The 20,101-nt window shown below is 35.7% G+C and overlaps 1 protein-coding gene and 1 long non-coding RNA gene across 6 annotated transcripts; one reads left to right on the top strand and one right to left on the bottom strand.

Annotated features, from left to right (window-relative positions):
• The first annotated feature begins 563 nt into the window (after positions 1-563).
• LOC121431672 (sporozoite surface protein 2-like) lies at positions 564-18,987 on the top strand. Of its 3 annotated transcripts, none has more exons than XM_041629319.1 (8): positions 564-1,254; positions 4,474-4,551; positions 6,700-7,453; positions 7,721-8,039; positions 8,958-9,005; positions 14,521-14,712; positions 16,177-16,296; positions 17,116-18,987. In XM_041629319.1, exons 1-8 carry the CDS (start codon positions 585-587, stop codon positions 17,239-17,241), a joined length of 2,307 nt encoding a protein of 768 aa, XP_041485253.1. In that variant the 5' UTR covers positions 564-584; the 3' UTR covers positions 17,242-18,987. The 3 variants fall into 3 exon arrangements, with proteins under 3 accessions (XP_041485253.1, XP_041485255.1, XP_041485254.1); XM_041629321.1 differs by having other exon boundaries at positions 565-1,254; positions 6,700-7,159; XM_041629320.1 differs by having other exon boundaries at positions 565-1,254; positions 6,700-7,206; positions 7,720-8,039.
• Positions 9,047-13,728, bottom strand: LOC121431673. Of its 3 annotated transcripts, none has more exons than XR_005972149.1 (4): positions 13,345-13,728; positions 12,824-12,902; positions 9,765-12,460; positions 9,047-9,401 (listed from the first exon to the last, which is right to left on the bottom strand). It is a non-coding gene; the product is annotated as an uncharacterized LOC121431673 (long non-coding RNA). The 3 variants fall into 3 exon arrangements; XR_005972148.1 differs by having other exon boundaries at positions 9,048-9,401; positions 9,765-9,843; positions 10,286-12,460; positions 12,824-13,728; XR_005972147.1 differs by having other exon boundaries at positions 12,824-13,728.
• Positions 18,988-20,101: the final 1,114 nt, after the last annotated feature.

Raw genomic sequence — 20,101 nt, 5'->3', positions numbered from 1 at the left:
AAGATCAGGGAAGAATATAGCATTAACAGTGATGACGACGAAAAATGATATTTCAGTTTATTGATAATGCCAATATTTCGCGAAATAATCTTACATATACAATCTATGTGGTATTTCCATGAAAGCTTATTATCAACGGTAACACCGAGAAATTTAATGAATGTGACACTTTCTAAATTAGTGTCATCTAAAACAATGTCCATGGGAAGTGTATCAATGGAATTGCTAAATAGCAAGCTCATATGGAGACTTATTTGTTGCGCTATACAAAAAATGACCTTTATTATTTAAAAAATCGTATCATACGACAAACATTTCAAAGTGAAAATCTCTATATCATGATAGTTTTTAAACCTTGCAAATACTAATGATCAAGTCAGGGGTTGGATCAAGTTCAATTCTCAGATGAAAGTTACGATACTCCATGTCATTTTTATTTTTCCCCAAATTTTTCACTGAGTTGTGGAGGTGTATTGGGAGTTTTAAGGTTTTTGTTTGCCCTTTTGTTGACACTGTACTCATGTGATTTGTACGGTACACGTAGAATGATACACGTAATATATAATATTGCGTTGCATCAATACATGAGGATTCATAACACCGGAAACATGGCCGCTTCTACATTTTACGTTTTGGTGTTCTTTCTTATGTTGGGTGCATTTCAGACGACAGAATCAGCTCCACTCGCTAATACCAATCAGAATAATTTTTTTGACAATTATGAAGCCACGGAAGCCTACCTTGAATCATGTAGTCCACCTTTGAAGGTCATTTTTGAGAAGACTTTACTGGACTCTGCCGGCCAACTGACGAGCAGCTTTGGCCGAGCGTGTCCCCCGAAGTCCCCGCAGCACCCAGTTTCCATGTTGTGTTTCATGTTTGCGCACAGAATTCGTGATATGTGTGACCTCTCCAAAGCAATGTCCAATGCTAATGAAGAATTTTCTACGACAATGACAAAGTTTTTCATCCAGTATTCACCTACACAGATTGCCATGAATGAAGGCACATTTTGTGCCGATATGACTGACCCATCAATGACGGGTAAACGACAACTAGATAAAGGGCCGGAGGATAAGGCAATCAGTCTGAGTCAGTGGGAGGTCTACTACATGAACCAGGCAGGGATACCTGTCGCTAGACCCTTACCGTTGGATTCACCCACTTGTTCACGACTCTGGCAAGCAATGGAATGTGACAAACCTGATCTGAACGTCATTTGCCAGGCCTATGCGTTTCTGGCTACGAGAGAAGGTGATTTTTGTAATCATGAATCTTTGAGCAAAAATAGTGAATAAAATATAGATCAATGCCCAGTAGATCGCAGTAGAGGTTGAGGTCAGCTCAGAAGCCCATTTGTTTTCTGTGTAAATGACATGTAAAAATGTCAAGACTTTTGCCAAAATGTTAAGCTGCTTGCCCCCGCAAACACAAATATAAATTATTGATTCTCTGCCTGGCGGTCCAACCTGCCTTATCGGCATACTGAGAAAATTGTTCAAAGAAAACCTTCCAGCTCCCATTGACGCCATCATAAATAAGTGAAGTTAATGGTTTTGAACTCCTCTGCCCAGTAAACCAAGTTGATGAGGATTGCCAATGACTTCTAGAAAACATATGGTATCCTCCACAGTTTGATCAAAAGTATTTCAAACGACCATATTTCAAAAACATGAAACCCAATTTGACCTAACGGAAAATTCTTTGTAAATTTGCCTAAAACTTAAATCAATCACAGTAAAGGAAGTACCAGGCTGAAAATATATTCCTACTAGATTGCACTCAGTGCAGAACAATTTGAAATTCTATGTGGGAATTTAATAATAATATGGAATTCAAAGTGGAAAATAAAACTCCTAATCCCACCTTGAGATTTGGTAGCAAGACAATATACCCAAGAAAATCAAATATATTCTATCCTGATTTCAATTCCTAAAATCAAGGCAAGCTATCTTTTTTTTAAACAAGGAACTTCCTTGGAAAATGGTTGAAAACAAGTACCGGGTATCCACCTATTTTATATTAATCCAGAAAACATAATTATTTTAAATTGGAAAATGTGGTGACTACAAATATGATATAAAATTCAACAAACTATTGAACTAATGCTCAGCTAAACAAGTGAAAGAAAACAAGCACAATGCAGCTTGGTTCATTCACTAACTGAGCCACGCCAAAGGCAAAAATTCACAAACAGAACACAGCAAAGAGCATGAAAATTCAGCACCCTGAATCACTCAAAAATTACACAAACAAAACATGGGAAAGAGATTAGAAAATCAAAATTCCAAAATCTCGCAATTTGGCGCAATTTGGGAATTACAAAATTGATAACTGGGATAATCAGGAAATAAATTTGATATAATTGTCCCCTAAAGTTGGACAGTAAAATAAAACAGTTTTGAATCAAAATAATGCTTCGCAAAATGTCAAAGATACAACTTTATTTGTGGAGTCTTGCTCCCATGCAACACAACAAGCATTCAGAAAAATAATTAGAATATCACTTTAATATCACAAGTAATAAAAAATCAAAAGGCAAAAAGCACAATGTATTTTTTGATCTTTTAAACACACTCCAATATCTACCCCCTTCCAAAAATTTATGAAGGAAGCAGAACACTCCCAAAACACACTCAAAATAAATGAAACGAATGAATTGAAATCCTATGGGATACCAATTTGCGCAAAGTAAGAATCGCAAGCGCCACCGTGGTAATTGTTAAAGGATGATGGTATGGATTTGCCTGTTTGGAAGGTTGGAAGCGTGGTTAACAGGAGGAAAGTACAGTGATACTCACCGGACGAAAGTTGGTGCAGGGCACGATGAAAATAATAGGAAACCAAAAAGCAGGCCAAATAAACTTGTAGACTATTGCTGTGATGATAATGCTGTGATGTGAAGTATTCTTGATGTATATGGAGGGCACGTTGCAGCTTGTAATGTAGGTAAACCTCGAAGGACGAACGGCGAAGCAAAGTAGGTTTGTAGTAGTTACAGATGTCCTCGTCTCGCACCGGTCGACTCTTCAAGTGATGATTAGATCCCTTGGCTGGCCTGACAATGCAGCTCTGCTGAGTTGTGCACCCAAGCATGGATGAATGCACAGGGCTTGGGGTCTATTGTTGTGTGCACACAGCCTCTTTAGTACATGAATCATCTATGCTCCAACCCATCCCACAGTACTACATGTGGGGAGCAGTCGCTCGTGCCCCAGACTATGGTACATTTTACCACACTAGGCAGTAATTTTTAAAAAGTAGGGTCTAGATCCATGGTGGTATTTCTGAAGGATTCTCATACTCATAGTCATAGACGAAGACTATCATCTTGATCATAATCTATTCCTATTTGTTGCCAAGGTACACGTGTAATCCTTTTTTAGCTACAGGTAATAAAGAAAATTGGTTTCCCAGATAGGAGCCGGAGACTGCCTCTGAGATAAGATACAAAAATCTTCAATGAACCATGATGAGCTACATTCATCTTCTTTAAAGGCTTAAAATGGGACTCAGTTTCCCTGATATTGATTGTAGCACTGAACTCTACACTGTTTAATACTGATGCCTTAGGCCCTATGGCAATGGGTAATTTCCACACCTACATATAGATCTACATCATGTATGTATGCACATCATGCAAGTCTAATTAATATAAAATGATATGTTTTCAATCAAAGAAGATGTGCAGTCAGCATTGGAGACTATTCCAATTTGGAGACCATTGTCTATGATGTTAGAGAATTTTTTCTTTAGAACTAGACTTATGTAACTACCCACTACGAGTTATCTCCACACTAATAAGATTAATAATAAAAAAAACCTCCACAAAACATTGGTATTTCATAGTGTAAAATTCTTTTGGGTTTTTGAAATATATTTTTGTTTGTTCTTTAGATACTATTTTTTTTTACTCTTTAAGAATGATTATATACATGACAAAGTCTTCAGATCTACATGTACTGTGATAAAGCATAGTTGAAAGGCCAAATAAAAATGACCTTGAAATGAGTCTTCTGACTTCTGTTGTCCGGTACTAGAAATGATCAACATCGTTAGCTCATCCATTATAACTTAAAAGGCTACAGTACTGAAAAAGAATCTCTTCAATCCTACAGGCAATAAAAAAGAAAGAAAGGAAAGGAAAAACATGAAGTTGGAGTTGGAGCACAGCATGAAATCAGATAAAAATATTTTTCTATCATCCAAGGGTGGGGGGGGGGGGGGTCTGGACCAGGCAAGAAAAATTGATTTGAGTCTCAACCACTGCAAACCTCTTTAAGTTCATTCAGAACACATCATGGAAATATGTCCACTCCACACACCTTTACAAGTGAGGATGTGTTTTTCATTGAAAACTGTACATTTTAATTCTAAAACATTGATCTTACATTTTAACAGTGCCCCCATTCGAGGTGGTTTGTATGTGTTGCTCCTTGTTAATTTTGTTTCTTCCACTTTTTGTCCATGTAGGTCCTATCTTGGAAGGACATAAAGGATCGCTGTCCACGTATGGACAATCTTTAGAGAACAAAGAGCCACAAGAACAAGGTAAGTCTTTAATAATTGATTCCTCCCTGAACGGGAACTTCAGCCAGATAACAAAGATGTTGCAATAATTAAAGGAAGCCAAAGCCCAAGAAGAAAATCAATCTTATTTTAAATAATAAAACGGGAGGAACAATTAAAAAAAGTTTCATCAAAATCAGTTATGAAATAGGCAAGTTATGGTTGTTTAAAAAGTTTTGTTGTACTTTCTATGGGGATCTTCAAATTGGTAAACATGCTTGAAAATTACTGATTTTGTGGACAACCCTCCATTTGTTTTGTACACATATTTCAAATTTCCCCTTTATTTTCAATATTTCACATCATATCCTCCTGACCTTGACATATATGGTGTGAATTATATTTTCCTATGACATGTTATGCTCAGAATGAGGCAATATGCAATTTTAAAGATAATAGGGAAAATCTGAAAAATTGTGTGCAAAACAAATGAAGAGTTGTCCACAAAATCAGCCATTTTGAAGCATATTTGCCAATTTGAGGATCCTCATAGAAAGTACAAGACTTTTTGAACCTCCATAACTTGCTTATTTTACAACCGATTTTGATGAAACTTATTTTGAAGTGTTCCTCTTATTTTACTCTTTCCAATTACAAAGATTGCTTCTCTTCTTGGGTTTTGGTTTCCTTTAATAGTGGACAAAAATCGATAGGTGAAAGTTTTGATGAAAATCCATCCAGGATGAAATAGACTAATTGTTTCTATTTGTTTTTGTGGCCATTTAATATTCTCATTTTGTTGTGATTTTGGAGTAATTTATGTTGCTATCCTGTGTATTTTTGAGGGAAAATACGTTTTCCATGATTTTCCGTTTGAAATGCCACTTTCCGTTTCAAAAGGCCCTTTCCGTGAATTCCGTCCGTTTTCCGTGATCGCGGAAAATCACTGTCCCTACTTATTTCTCAGCAATTACACAATGTCTTTTAGAATCCTTTGGCACATATTTTTCATTCATACAAACAGACAATTGGGTGGTCATTATATTAGATTCTGTAAAAAGTCTTTTTTAGATCGTTACCAGAACTGGAATTTACCTTTAATATACATGTAGTATCAGAGTTTTGAAATGTGTCTGATTAAAAAAGAAATTTTACATTTCATGGATATTATAAATCACATGAGAGAGCTGATTAACAAATAAAGTTAATTATTCTTTATGATTGTTGTAAACAAAAAGGTAAACAGATTGGACCAGAACTGCTGGCTCTCCCTAATTGCCCAAAAGACTTCCATAAATTCTTATCAAATTATCAATCTCAAAACGCATCTAGGGAAATGAAGTGTGTAGTGTGTACTCTAGCAATAAGTACTAGCATAAAGAATTGATTTTAATGCCAAATATGTCCCAGTTCTTTACCCATGATGCACTGTTTGATTTATTTGAGATTCGGTACATGAAATGTGATTCCCTGATTTTAATGAGTAGTAATTAAGCAGAACTAGAAATAGTGCAGATTGACATACTTTCAAATTTGGGAGACATTCTGGAGATCAATCTTTTGAGATTGACTGAGTGTCTTTTTGATGATGACTTTTCAAGCAGCAGCCTACAGCTTTATGAAGATGCTTGCTCTCCTTGTATAATCTTGTTTATTTGTCACATGTTTCAAGTGTTGTTGGCATGCTGTATGCAATCATTCAGAACTACCTTTAAGAACATTTAGCATTCATTAAGAAAAAAAAAACTGTCTTCTGTATTCACCTACATGTACATTGTAGGAATCGATGTTCCTCCAGCCGAAATGTGACTATCAACCACCCCCTTTTGAACAATCCGGATTTCAGAAAATTAATTAATCCAGAGAATACAGAAGACACTTGCCTTCTAGATCAATAAAGCTCTTGCTAAATTGCCCTTGAGGATTAAATCCACATTCCAAGAACAGTGTTATACAAGGATGCCAGATTTCTGGGTTACGCACAACTGTGCACACGACTGGAATATGTTCTTAGGTCCTACATTAATTACATAGGGATATCACTAAGCGTAAAAAAGGATCACCAGTCATACATAAAGTCATTCGTATCTTATGAACAGCTTTATGAAACACCTCCTGTTCAAAGATTTTTGTACCAGATGTCATTAACAATCACTTGTAATATTCTTTCCTCTTTTACTTCTTCAACAGGGAATAGTGAATCACATCAATCAGAAACTCCAGATAAGGGCACTGACAATGAAATACCCAACCCAAATCAAGGGAATCCACTTGGGAACCCAAATGGAATGCCTAGTACCAACCATGAGACTCCGCTAGGGGGCCCAATTTTAACTCCCAATGACAACCAAGAGATTCCAGTTGGGAACCCAATGCCAGTTGACAACAAAGCTACTTCACAAGGGGGCCCTAATGATGAAGTGCCCATTGACCAAAATACTCCATTAGAGGGCTCTAATAACGAAGTGCCCGTTAACCAACATACTCCATTAGAGGGCTCTAATAACGAAGTGCCCATTAACCAACATACTCCATTAGAGGGCTCTAATAACGAAGTGCCCATTAACCAACATACTCCATTAGAGGGCTCTAATAACGAAGTGCCCATTAACCAAAATACTCCATTAGAGGGCCCTAATAATGAAGTGCCGATTAACAACCAAAACACTCCATTAGTGGGCCCTAATAATGAAGTGCAGATTAGCAACCAAAATACTCCCTTACATGTAGTGGGCCCTAATAATGAAGTGCCGATTAACAACCAAAATACTCCATTAGAGGGCCCTAATAATGAAATGCCAATTAACAACCAAAATACTCCATTAGTGGGCCCTAATAATGAAGTGCCGATTAACAACCAAAATGCTCCATTAGAGGGCCCTAATAATGAAATGCCAATTAACAACCAAAACACTCCATTAGTGGGCCCTAATAATGAAGTGCCGATTAACAACCAAAATGCTCCATTAGAGGGCCCTAATAATGAAATGCCGATTAACAACCAAAATGCTCCATTAGAGGGCCCTAATAATGAAATGCCAATTAACAACCAAAATACTCCATTAGAGGGCCCTAATAATGAAATGCCGATTAACAACCAAAACGCTCCATTAGTGGGCCCTAATAATGAAGTGTCCATTAACCAAAACACTCCATTAGTGGGCGCTAATAATGAAATGCCGATTAACAACCAAAATGCTCCATTAGAGGGCCCTAATAACGAAGTGCCCATTAACCAAAACACTCCATTAGAGGGCCCTAATAATGAAGTGCCGATTAACAACCAAAATACTCCCTTACATGTAGTGGGTCCTAATAATGAAGTGCCGATTAACAACCAAAATACTCCATTAGAGGGCCCTAATAATGAAGTGCCCAATAATGACCAAGATATTCCAGGAGGGGGCCCCAATAATGAAGTTCCTAGTAGCAACCAAGATACTCCAATAGGAGGCCCTAATGATGAAATTCCTCAAGTAGAAAATCCTGGTTTGAACGAAGGGAATCGCCAAGGTGAAGATGATTCCTTTGTAAGTACAGTACCAATTCACGACTCCTTTTGTTTTATTTTTCACTAATGACAAGGCCTGATATGAGCCATTACGTTTATGTTTGAAAAATGTTCAATTTTGAATGTGATTGATGGTATTAGGGTTAACCGTGGGGGGGGGGGAGTAAAGAAAACATCTTCCCCAAAAGTTGCTGAAATTTCACATTTGACATCTTTTCATCCTTTAAGTGACCATTTATTTTTTTCTGAAAATCTAAATAATGTTTGTTGTGTATTGGCATGCAGGTTGAAGCAATGATGAATATTAATAACTAGATCTGTTTTGAATTTCAAATCCATTCGATGGTATATCATCCAGTTAATGGCTCTGCCCCCACACTGCTCCCACTGACACCTACACACCATTTAGGCTTGGGCTCCTCTAACTCGGGGGCCCGTTGCATAAAGTTAATAGTACATGTACATGGTAACTTTACCATCCAATGGTGAATACCATGGTAACGATGCTCATCAGCCAATCAAAATCAAGGATTTCATGAAAGTTAATACTAATGGATGGCAAAGTGTTAATAGTTTTTCGAAAATGCAAAACAAAATGAGGAAAAGGCTCTCAAGTACATGGGGCCCTCACTCTTGAAATCCCTCCCATGAGAGATCTGTGATAGCCAGTCTGTCGTAACATTTAAGATTAACCTAAAACCTTACCTATATAGTTCTTTTTATCAATAAATTTGATATAATATTAATGACATGTGCTCCTTTATTTTGTTTGCTCCCGGTCCTCCCCCTCTCTTATGCACATTGAGCATTTGTAACAAGATGGATATGGCCTCTTGTAAATTACATGTATATTTATCCATCTTTTGTTATTATCGTTGTGTTATTTTATTTTTGTTATTATTTTTATTAGTAATTTTGTTGTTATTATTATTCATAGGATAGTGACTATGATGAGAATGAAAAACCCGGACTGCGACCTCCAGGGGTGAGAATAGTTCATTTATTTCCTTTCTTTCTTTCATGGAAATCTTCATACATGCCATAGAGTACTGTAAGTTTGCTAACTGAATTTGATTACCATTGTTGGTCATATGAGAAAAGCTCTCAACTATGTTCTGTACTGTAAGATTCTGCAACACAAGACTTTTTTATGTCACAGAATTTAAAAGATGTGGAGTAAATTGCGATTTTCCGGGTAAAATTAAAGTATTCACTGTACCCCAAATTGTAAAAAAGTATGATTATATAATTGTAACACGAGGAAACTGATGCAGAAAGATGACACATGACACCATTCCTTGTGTTTCGGTTCGTTTAATATCGATGAGTCGTTATATACAAAATTCCACAATTTCCAAGATAAAGAAATTTAAAAAAAAACCTGCAAAAACCAATGAGAATAAAACAATTAACTAGAATGATGATATATGTTTGAAAAACACACAAAATAGAAATATACACATATTTGCTTGTGACTCTAAGATAAAACATTCATCAATATGACGTCAAGTAGACTCGTAATAATAAATGATAAACATGTTGTCTATATCCATTCATTAAAACTTATTCAATATTGCCTGAATTCAACTCATCTAATCACAAATTCAGTTCCTCCATCGTTATGGATAACTCTTCTAACAAATAAATGAAATACATCCATTAAGTGAAATTTACCAAACAACAGTTAAAATATGCCAACAAATTAGCATTGAAATACAGTGGTTTATAAATGATAACCACTCACCTTGGCAATCTGGCCTAGAGGACCATATTATTTCCTCTCGTGATAGCCTCACCCGCTACACGAATGTCATGTCAAATACCTTTAAAATGAAAGTAACAATTATTACACATAGTAAGCAATCGTTGTGACCCTTTACTCTGAAAACACAAAACTGAAACATTGAATTAACAATTCAATAACCAAAATCTTCAACTCTAAAGATCATTTTACTAAATCGTTTTACTTTACGATTAGAACCGAACACATTTCGTGTTTATAACTACATACTACAATCAAGTATACAAGTACAATTAATTAATATAAAATATCACAAAAATCATCTGAAGTAACAAAGACAGATGCATATCTAATTAATTATTCAATTCACAAAACCCCTTAGAATAAGACATGTATGCTATGCTAGCATAGATAGCACTTTAATATAACCTAACCTCTTATTCCGAACAATAGAAAATACATTGTTAACCAACTTTATAAACAAATTGATCAAAACTAACAGAATTGACAAAATAATATCTTACCTATAATTCTGACCCGAAAATGAAGAAGCCTCTCTGCCTGCCTCATGAATGGGGTGCAGTGCAGGAGTGAATTGGAGCAAGCTCCTCTCTCCCTTTTATGCAGTCATCACTCTCCATTCACAGATGCTAAGCCTTGACCATAATGATCTACGTCATACAAGCTCATAGCTCTGGAATGTGATGTTTTGACCCAAAGACCATTCAGCATCACTCTTACCCAGAAAGAGTGAATCATACGTCTTTAAAAAGCATGAAGATTGATAAACATTTCTACTTTATATTACTTCCTGTGCACTTCCTGTGAAGGCATCTATTACTTACAGACAAATGATTAAGAGTAATAAAAATATATGAATTTTCAATAAACAGTTCATTTTGACCTGTTACATACTCCCCTACTTAATTGAGTGACGTCCCGGCACTCACTATACCAAAATTATTACAAAAATTAAAGTCCTACTTAAAATAACACTACCTGGAGATGCTTGTTCCCAGTTACAGAACAAATCAATTTACAATTAATCATGGCACTAAATATATAAAGCCAGTTATCACCCGATACAGAATATAAAAATCTCGGCAATAACACGGTATTGGCGAACCCGCACCACTAATACGAACTTCCTGGTCTCGTGACGAGAATAAACACAGAAAACATATCTAGTGCAAAAACTCAACTGTTTCAGTTTTCAAGTACACTCCATATTATGTAATACTAGTCTCATGTTGAGGTTCCTAGCATTGAACATTCCAAGTGCTTCCTAACTGATCCTAACAGCTCCAGAGTTTATACCAACCAATTGTTTAGTTATCGACATAAACCTTCACAATCCATGTATCTCAACGAATAACAGACCATTATATAATTATAGCCAGTAAAATCAATCACTACAATGTCATCCTTAAACCTCCAAAAATATACCTACTTATACTTTGAGCCGATTCAAACTGTTAAAGAATTACAAGACAATAAAACAAATAACAATTACTAGATGTTTCCCCAAATCTTAGCAATTTCAAATGGAACAATGGTATACCAATATAACACACTGAAAAATCTCATAACTTATGACTAATTCTCTCAACTACCACTGCGTCCTTTCCGGCCTCGAAGGTTAACAGAAAAACAAAGGTAAAGAGAAAAACCTTACTGCCCCAATAGTCACTCCAGTATCCCTCTAAATTTCTAATGCAATCCCGGTCTCAGATTGAGGTTCTCGAAATTAACATTGATACTTTATCCTGACTAAACCTAGCAGTACTCCTAGCCAAATCCCAGTTACAAATCAGAAAGATCAGCATATTACAATATGATAACCATTATAACACACAGACACATGAAAGTAAAACACTTTCATCAACATGTGGGCTCCCCTACTTTTTCCAAAGTAGCCCTATAAAACTATCAAATACACATTCTGGATCAAGCAATTACCATTAATTCACGCCATAGCTTAATTAAACCGAATATTAATCAAGACCCAAAACAAAAATTAAAAAGTTAACAAATTTCAAGTATCAGACAAAGAAACGCCTCAACTATTCATAGTTAATCATGTTTGCCAAACCCAGAGCTTCTCTGCACATACTGTACTCCCTCCTATCAACATATAAAATACTGGTGTCTCTGGCTTCCTACACCCCAATGTGTGGTTCCCATCCAACCAGCCAAAATTACATAAGGGGGCATGGACTGTTCCAAACCACAGCATTACCATGACAACACAAAATGAACCTTGAACAGTACTCCGTATTCCCTTGACCAAAGCCATTTCATCTGAAAACTCTTAAGGGTATCTCATAAAATACCTTTCCACTACTAATCCCTATCAAATACACTTGTAGCCCCACATTATTTTAAACCAAACTACATTTTGGCTACAACATTCACACTTCGCACACACACAAATACATCCTAAACTTAACGCTACGTTCATATTTACACATACAAGATGTCCAAACAGACGGATGAGCTCCTGAGATTGTCAGGGTTTGAACTTGGTTGTATCCAACGACGAACATCGATCCTGCTGACAACGCCACTTGTAACACGAGGAAACTGATGCAGAAAGATGACACATGACACCATTCCTTGTGTTTCGGTTCGTTTAATATCGATGAGTCGTTATATACAAAATTCCACAATTTCCAAGATAAAGAAATTAAAAAAAAAACCTGCAAAAACCAATGAGAATAAAACAATTAACTAGAATGATGATATATGTTTGAAAAACGCACAAAATAGAAATATACACATATTTGCTTGTGACTCTAAGATAAAACATTCATCAATATGACGTCAAGTAGACTCGTAATAATAAATGATAAACATGTTGTCTATATCCATTCATTAAAACTTATTCAATATTGCCTGAATTCAACTCATCTAATCACAAATTCAGTTCCTCCATCGTTATGGATAACTCTTCTAACAAATAAATGAAATACATCCATTAAGTGAAATTTACCAAACAACAATTAAAATATGCCAACAAATTAGCATTGAAATACAGTGGTTTATAAATGATAACCACTCACCTTGGCAATCTGGCCTAGAGGACCATATTATTTCCTCTCGTGATAGCCTCACCCGCTACACGAATGTCATGTCAAATACCTTTAAAATGAAAGTAACAATTATTACACATAGTAAGCAATCGTTGTGACCCTTTACTCTGAAAACACAAAACTGAAACATTGAATTAACAATTCAATAACCAAAATCTTCAACTCTAAAGATCATTTTACTAAATCGTTTTACTTTACGATTAGAACCGAACACATTTCGTGTTTATAACTACATACTACAATCAAGTATACAAGTACAATTAATTAATATAAAATATCACAAAAATCATCTGAAGTAACAAAGACAGATGCATATCTAATTAATTATTCAATTCACAAAACCCCTTAGAATAAGACATGTATGCTATGCTAGCATAGATAGCACTTTAATATAACCTAACCTCTTATTCCGAACAATAGAAAATACATTGTTAACCAACTTTATAAACAAATTGATCAAAACTAACAGAATTGACAAAATAATATCTTACCTATAATTCTGACCCGAAAATGAAGAAGCCTCTCTGCCTGCCTCATGAATGGGGTGCAGTGCAGGAGTGAATTGGAGCAAGCTCCTCTCTCCCTTTTATGCAGTCATCACTCTCCATTCACAGATGCTAAGCCTTGACCATAATGATCTACGTCATACAAGCTCATAGCTCTGGAATGTGATGTTTTGACCCAAAGACCATTCAGCATCACTCTTACCCAGAAAGAGTGAATCATACGTCTTTAAAAAGCATGAAGATTGATAAACATTTCTACTTTATATTACTTCCTGTGCACTTCCTGTGAAGGCATCTATTACTTACAGACAAATGATTAAGAGTAATAAAAATATATGAATTTTCAATAAACAGTTCATTTTGACCTGTTACATAATGCTATGAAAAATATGGCTTCAATCCAAAGCCCCTCTGCAGTAGATATTGACGTTTTGATTACTTTAGCGGGTATATACAGACAGTATAGCACTATACTGCAAATCTGTGCCCCCATTTTAGACGGAATTCCCATAAAAGCCCCATGCTTGTATTTCTTAGCTGCCACTTTTTTGTTTCTCTCGTTATTTAAAGGATCTTCAATCATTTTTCACTAATACGGACAAACACTTAGAAATGATTTATAATTCTTGTGTTTAAGGCAAAGTGACGTTTTGCAGCAAACCACACAAATATCATGGGGAAAGTCATTTGGAAATAAAGGTCAATTGTCCTTAAAATAAGGTTGATTTAAATCTGATTTATTCACATAAGTGTGAATTATGAAATCCAGCTGATAACTGATCACACTGGGCCAACACAAATAAGGACATATGGGGCAGTATATTATTATTGCTTGGAAAAACACCCAACATCTCACTGGTATACTATGCTTGTTTTGTCGATTTCTCAGCAATTACACATTTTGTACATGCCATTTGGCATATTAGTTGTCATTTTATTTGTTACTGTTCAAATTACGACATCTGACATTAATGATAAGTATTAAGCACATACACAGGATTTGAGAGGGCACTATCTCAAAATCTGTATTGCATTTAAATTCATTGTATTTGTTTGCGTTTCATAGATTGAGATGATTACTTCTTTGAGGTTGAACTAGTAATGGTTGCTACAAATTACAATGTGTGATTTATTATTATGTGACTTTTATGAAATGCATAGGACTATGGTGATGGTGATGATGAGGATGAGGATGAATATTCGGATAGCGACCTTGACAATGATTCTGAAGGCGCTGATGATAAATGGGGCTCGAACCAATTTGAGAATCAGGAGGAGAACCATAAACCAGAGGAATTTCTTGGAGACCAAGGAAATCAGGAGACGAATCAAGGCATCCAAGAGCCTGCTCAGGTATGCTTGTCAAAGGAAAAAAATACACGGGGGGGGGGGGCTCCAGGCGATTTCGCCCCAGAAATGCTCATAAGTGCCCCTAAAATTCACAATTCATTGCAATGTTAAAGCTTATCCAATGTTGCAGATTTCAGCCATCGATTGTGAAAGGAGGCCCTGAAAATTAAAAAAATAATAATGATAGTCAGTTCTTGTATAGCCCATAACACATTATAAATAACGTCTCTTTGCGCTTCCAAAGGACTTGGATATTATTACCCTGACTGTAGCTTAACCCTAAAAAGACTGGGGGGGGGCTGATTCAGCCCCCCCCTCGACATTTTTCGCGATAAATCCGCCGCGCGAAATTTTTTGACCGCGTGGCTCGCTGACTTTTTACTTTCAAGTCTCGCGCAACTTTTGAGACCAAAATTGTGACCCCCGGGTACACGGTTCCAAAATTACGCAATATTTCGTAAGTGCATGCAGACCCAAAATTACTCAAAAACGTGAATTTGTGTACAAATCCAATGCAAATAGTGTTCTTAGCCAAAATTCATAAATGTATCATTATTTTTCCTTTTACTGCTTAAAATCAATTATTTTCATATTTTTTATGGTCAAAATAAAGTCCCTGACAATTTCCATTGAAAAAACAATAAAAAACAAAAAGTCGAAAAACAAAGAAATACATAAGAAATTTAGAAAACAATAGAATACATAAGAAAATAAATGTGATTTTGAATTTTTTTTAAAATCAATTTGATCAAATGCCTATCTAGAGTATGTGAAACAAAAATTAGCATTTCAGGGGCATTATTTTATTAATTAGAGCAAACTTATGATTTTACGCATAAATTAGCATAATTAATGAGACATGAGATTTTTTGCAGAATTTGATGTTATAGTTTTGTAGATAATGCCATGGGTAACGCGTGTGCCAATTTTCGTCGCGATCGCGCGATCGACAGCCGAGATCATAAGGGGGGGCTGAATCAGCCCCCCCAGTCTTCTTAGGCGTCGAAATAGCCCAGTCTATTTAGGGTTAATTTCCAGCGCTCAGCATTTCAAGGAATAAATTCCTGCCAGGTACCCATTCACCTCACCTGGGTTTAGTGCAGCACAATGTGGATAAATTTCTCGCTGAAGGAAACTACACCTCGGCTGGGATTTTACCCACGACCCTTTGTTTCAAAGTCCAGATACCAATCCACAGGGCCAAAATGCTACACAAATGGGGTCCTGGTCACAGCGCACCCAATAAAGAGATCATACACTGACGCACAGGCTCAACAAATTTTCAGATCGTTCCTGTCAAATCTCAAACATGTTGAATTTATGACCATATTGCAGAAGATGCTTGCAGCACCTCTGATCTGATGTGAGCTGAGCACACACAGCAATGAGATTATATCAAACACTCATTACAATGTCAGGAGATTCCTTCTAAATCTAAGAAGTGTTGAATTTGTTTACTTTTTTCAGAATATCAAGTATGAGCATACGTATGATGATGATGATGGTAACACCCACTTCCTGGCATACTCTTTGACAGCAATCATTCTCATCTTAGCCACCTACATCATGTATCATAACAAACAAAAGGTAAGTGAACAGGGTCATACCCACTTTACCATTTACACCTTCATTAATGATAATAATAGGCATTTGTATAGCACCATCTATCTAGAAACAATCTATTCTGAGTCACATTGATTATTATTATTACCCCGGCTTTAGCTTGAGCTGACTTTCAGCGCTCGTGCATTCAAGAAATTAATCCTGCCGGGTACCCATTCACCTCACCAAGGTCGAGTGCTGCACAGTGTGGATAAATTTCTTATAGAAAACATGCCGCGGCTAGGATTTGAACTCACGACCCTCTGATTGAAAGGCGAGAGTCAGAACCACTAGACCATGACACACCCACGCATCTAACACTACATAACAATATGCATTGTTGAAAAGATAAGACAGTAGTTGCAGCAAGCAATCATTTCGTGCGAAAGTCTTTTAAATCTAGGTTAAGTGCCGCCATATTATCATACATCTAATTCTGGTACATTGAAATAATGTTATCTTTTTGAAATCATGAATTATTGGCTAATGACTTGTAATTATGATCACTAACACAAAAAGGCATATGTGGGACAGTGTATTGATATTGTTTGGAAAAATAGCCAGCATTTTATGGAATTCCCTGCTTGCTTTGCTTATTTCTTAGCAATTACACATTTTCTTCCAGAGTTATTTGGCACATATTTTTTTTATTTTTATATATATATACAAATACTTGGACTCATTTTGAGATAGTTACCACAACTGGTATTTATCGTTAAATCATTGTGTCATGTGTTATGTAAGTGATGAATATCATTAACCTGTATACATTGGCATGATTTCGTATCATTCTTTCATCACCAGATCATTGCTGTAGTCATAGAGGGCCGGAACAGCAGGGGGAGAAGAAAGCGAGGAGGCTCAGGATACCAGAAGCTAGACCAGAACATCAGTGAAGCAATGCCATCCATGCATAGCCAAAATGCATAAATTCCAATACTACACAGCATTATCTAAAGGGGCTGACACACCTTGGGGGAGGGTTAGTTTCACAAATATTTTAAGTGTAATTTACAGTCCCATTTAAATTCCTAGTTGGGATGGAAAATGAAAACTGAATTGATCAAACCATGCTAAGATGGTGCATGCTTCTGTGTATTATTAAGATTACTATTGTGGTAACTCTGCCATGTAAAGGTAAATATGTGCCATGGTAACAATGATCAACAGCCAATCATATTCAAGGATTCCATGCAAGTTAGCATAATGATAACTTTTTGTGTTACAGGGCCCTGATGCTAGGATTCTGATACCTTATTACAAAATTCAGTGAAAAGAACCGTCTGTTTTCTTCATGAAATACTTCCCTGGTCTGTGAAACAGTGCTTGATTAACCAAACTTTGAGGATGAAAAGTAATTTTACGGTCTGCACTTACAATATGTTGCATAATTTTGGAACTGCATTCCCAAGCTTTTTAATTCAAAATTCAACTTGCAAGTAAAAAGTCGGTGAGCAATGTGGTAAAAAAATTTGCATGACAGAACCAATAGGAAAATATTGAGAGGGAAGTTTGTTCAATACATTCATACTGCAATGTTACCAAGTAGAAAAACAAGTACAGGTAACTATTTTTCCTCAAAACATGTTGGTTTCTTAAAGATTAAATCATAGACTTATTTATATACTGAAATATACACTGTAGTATTGATAGGAAAAAGTGATACTTGGTTCTTTTATAACACATCACAGATTGCATGTCTCTATGTGATAAAAGGATAGAAATCTCGAAAGGTATATTTATAAGACTAGCTTTTATAATGCACAGTTAATGAGACACCACATGCAATATTAGTAAGTTTGGTCTCGCCTGAAGGACGTTCCACAGTTATAAATTCATGTCATTTTCATCAAACTTTGCTCAAAAATACTTTAGCACCTGAATATGCCAAATGTTCAAAAAATGACATGGGTCCATGTGCTTGATTTTTTGCTATAGAGCTTCAAAGTTCACCCAAATGGATGTTCTTAATAATTGCACATTCAAAAGAATTTCGCATTATTAGACCTCATGAGATCGCTACAATGAGATTAAACCTCTATTACTCAGTCAAAGTCCATGAAAAAAAAATCAAATTTTGCAATATAGTTAATAATGGTATCCTTAAGATGGAGAATCTATCTATATTGCTATTTGATTGCTCTTTTAAGTCTAACAGCACTGTCATTTCTTAAAAATGGTTTGAATCATAACAAAAACCCAGTCTAAAAATGTTAAATTTCAATAACAAACTTGAGAGGTACAATAAATGCTGCAATTTATTTAGAATCCATGTCATTTTCACTAAACTTTTAAAAGTTGTAGAGGAAGTAAGAGGTGCAAACATTAGAAAATATGGGTACATGTGCTTGTTTTCAAACTATCAGCACTTTTATTTGAGAAAATGTGCTTTTTGAAATACCAAAATTGCACCAAATGCTTTGTATCTATGTGAGGAGAACCACTCTACCATTTCTTCAAACTTGGGGTCATATTCGTCATACTTTGAAGCACTACAGAGTAAAGTATATTGAAATTGTAGAGATATTTTTTTTAAATGGTCCATAAAGTAATTCAAGTTTATTTGCTTCATAAAATATCACATCGAATCTGCAGTGCAGATAATAAGAAAAATCAGCTCACATAACCTACAGCTGATTAATCACCAGTTCATACATTGTGACGTCAGCGTGCAGAGTGTAAAATATGTGCGGACCATGATGCCCACAAACATAACTGTAGAACATCCTTAATAGGAGAATTAAGGACTTTACATGATACTTTTTAGTTCTTTTCCTCACATTTATTTGCCAGCTGAGCTTTGAATACACTTTTGACTCTTCTCTGACTTGTAATATGAATAATCAATCCTTATACCATTAGGTTCTTTCTGGTCAGTATATATTTAGGGAGGAGGGCATTATAGCCCCCCTAAATACTTTGCCATGGATCACCTGGGGCCTGTTGCATAAAACTTTTTACCTGAGAAATCTCAGGTATTTTTACCTGAGTTTTTGCCCTGTGTTAAAGTCAATGGCAGAAATCAGACTAACCTTTAGTTTTCAGTTTTTACTGGAGTTTTCTCAGGTAAAAAGTTTTAAGCAACAGGCTGCTGGTTACCTCCTTAATATGCCATGACGGAAGAGGATGTACACGTCACAGCATTGTACTTTGATTAAACAAATTCTTTTGATGTATATATTATGTTGATTAATCATACTCGAGTATGAATGAAGTCAAAATTTTGTCAAATCTTTAAATCAGAGCCCCAAACTGCTATTCTATTTATTGACTCTTTTAGGGATTGGATGAAAATCTCTAAGAGTCCCTAAATGAAATACATTCTGATCCAGTGTGTGACAACATGAATAAGATACCAATTGTATTCTCTTACACATTTTTCTTTTTTATTCTTATTGTTTTTTATTTTAAAAAAAAAGGAAAAAGAAAGTTGGTGATTTGGTGGGAATGGTTGGTGACACTATTCCAATCATAAATCATTAAAATGATGTACATGTATGTTTATTACTAAAAGAAGCAATAATAATGTGTTTTGTTGGTGAGAAACTCAAATCATGTTGGATTAGTATTTATAATAATATTTTTCAGCAGTTTAGAGTTTGGCATACACTTTCAAAGTGATGCATAACACAATGCCACAAATTTGGTCTCAAAAGGTAATTGAAAGAAAAAAATAATCAATCAACTTGTCAATTGTTTTTGTATGGTGAAAGTATTGCGTGAAACCTTGATGGGGTGGGGCATAATACTACCCCGCCCCCAGTGATTTTAGGGTTAATCTAGTGTATGC

This window comes from Lytechinus variegatus, chromosome 18, assembly GCF_018143015.1.
Source record: "Lytechinus variegatus isolate NC3 chromosome 18, Lvar_3.0, whole genome shotgun sequence".
In the NCBI taxonomy this organism is placed as follows: Eukaryota; Metazoa; Echinodermata; class Echinoidea; order Temnopleuroida; family Toxopneustidae; genus Lytechinus; species Lytechinus variegatus.
Note: the sequence above shows the minus strand (reverse complement) of the source record. Positions and strands in the feature narration are given on the sequence as shown.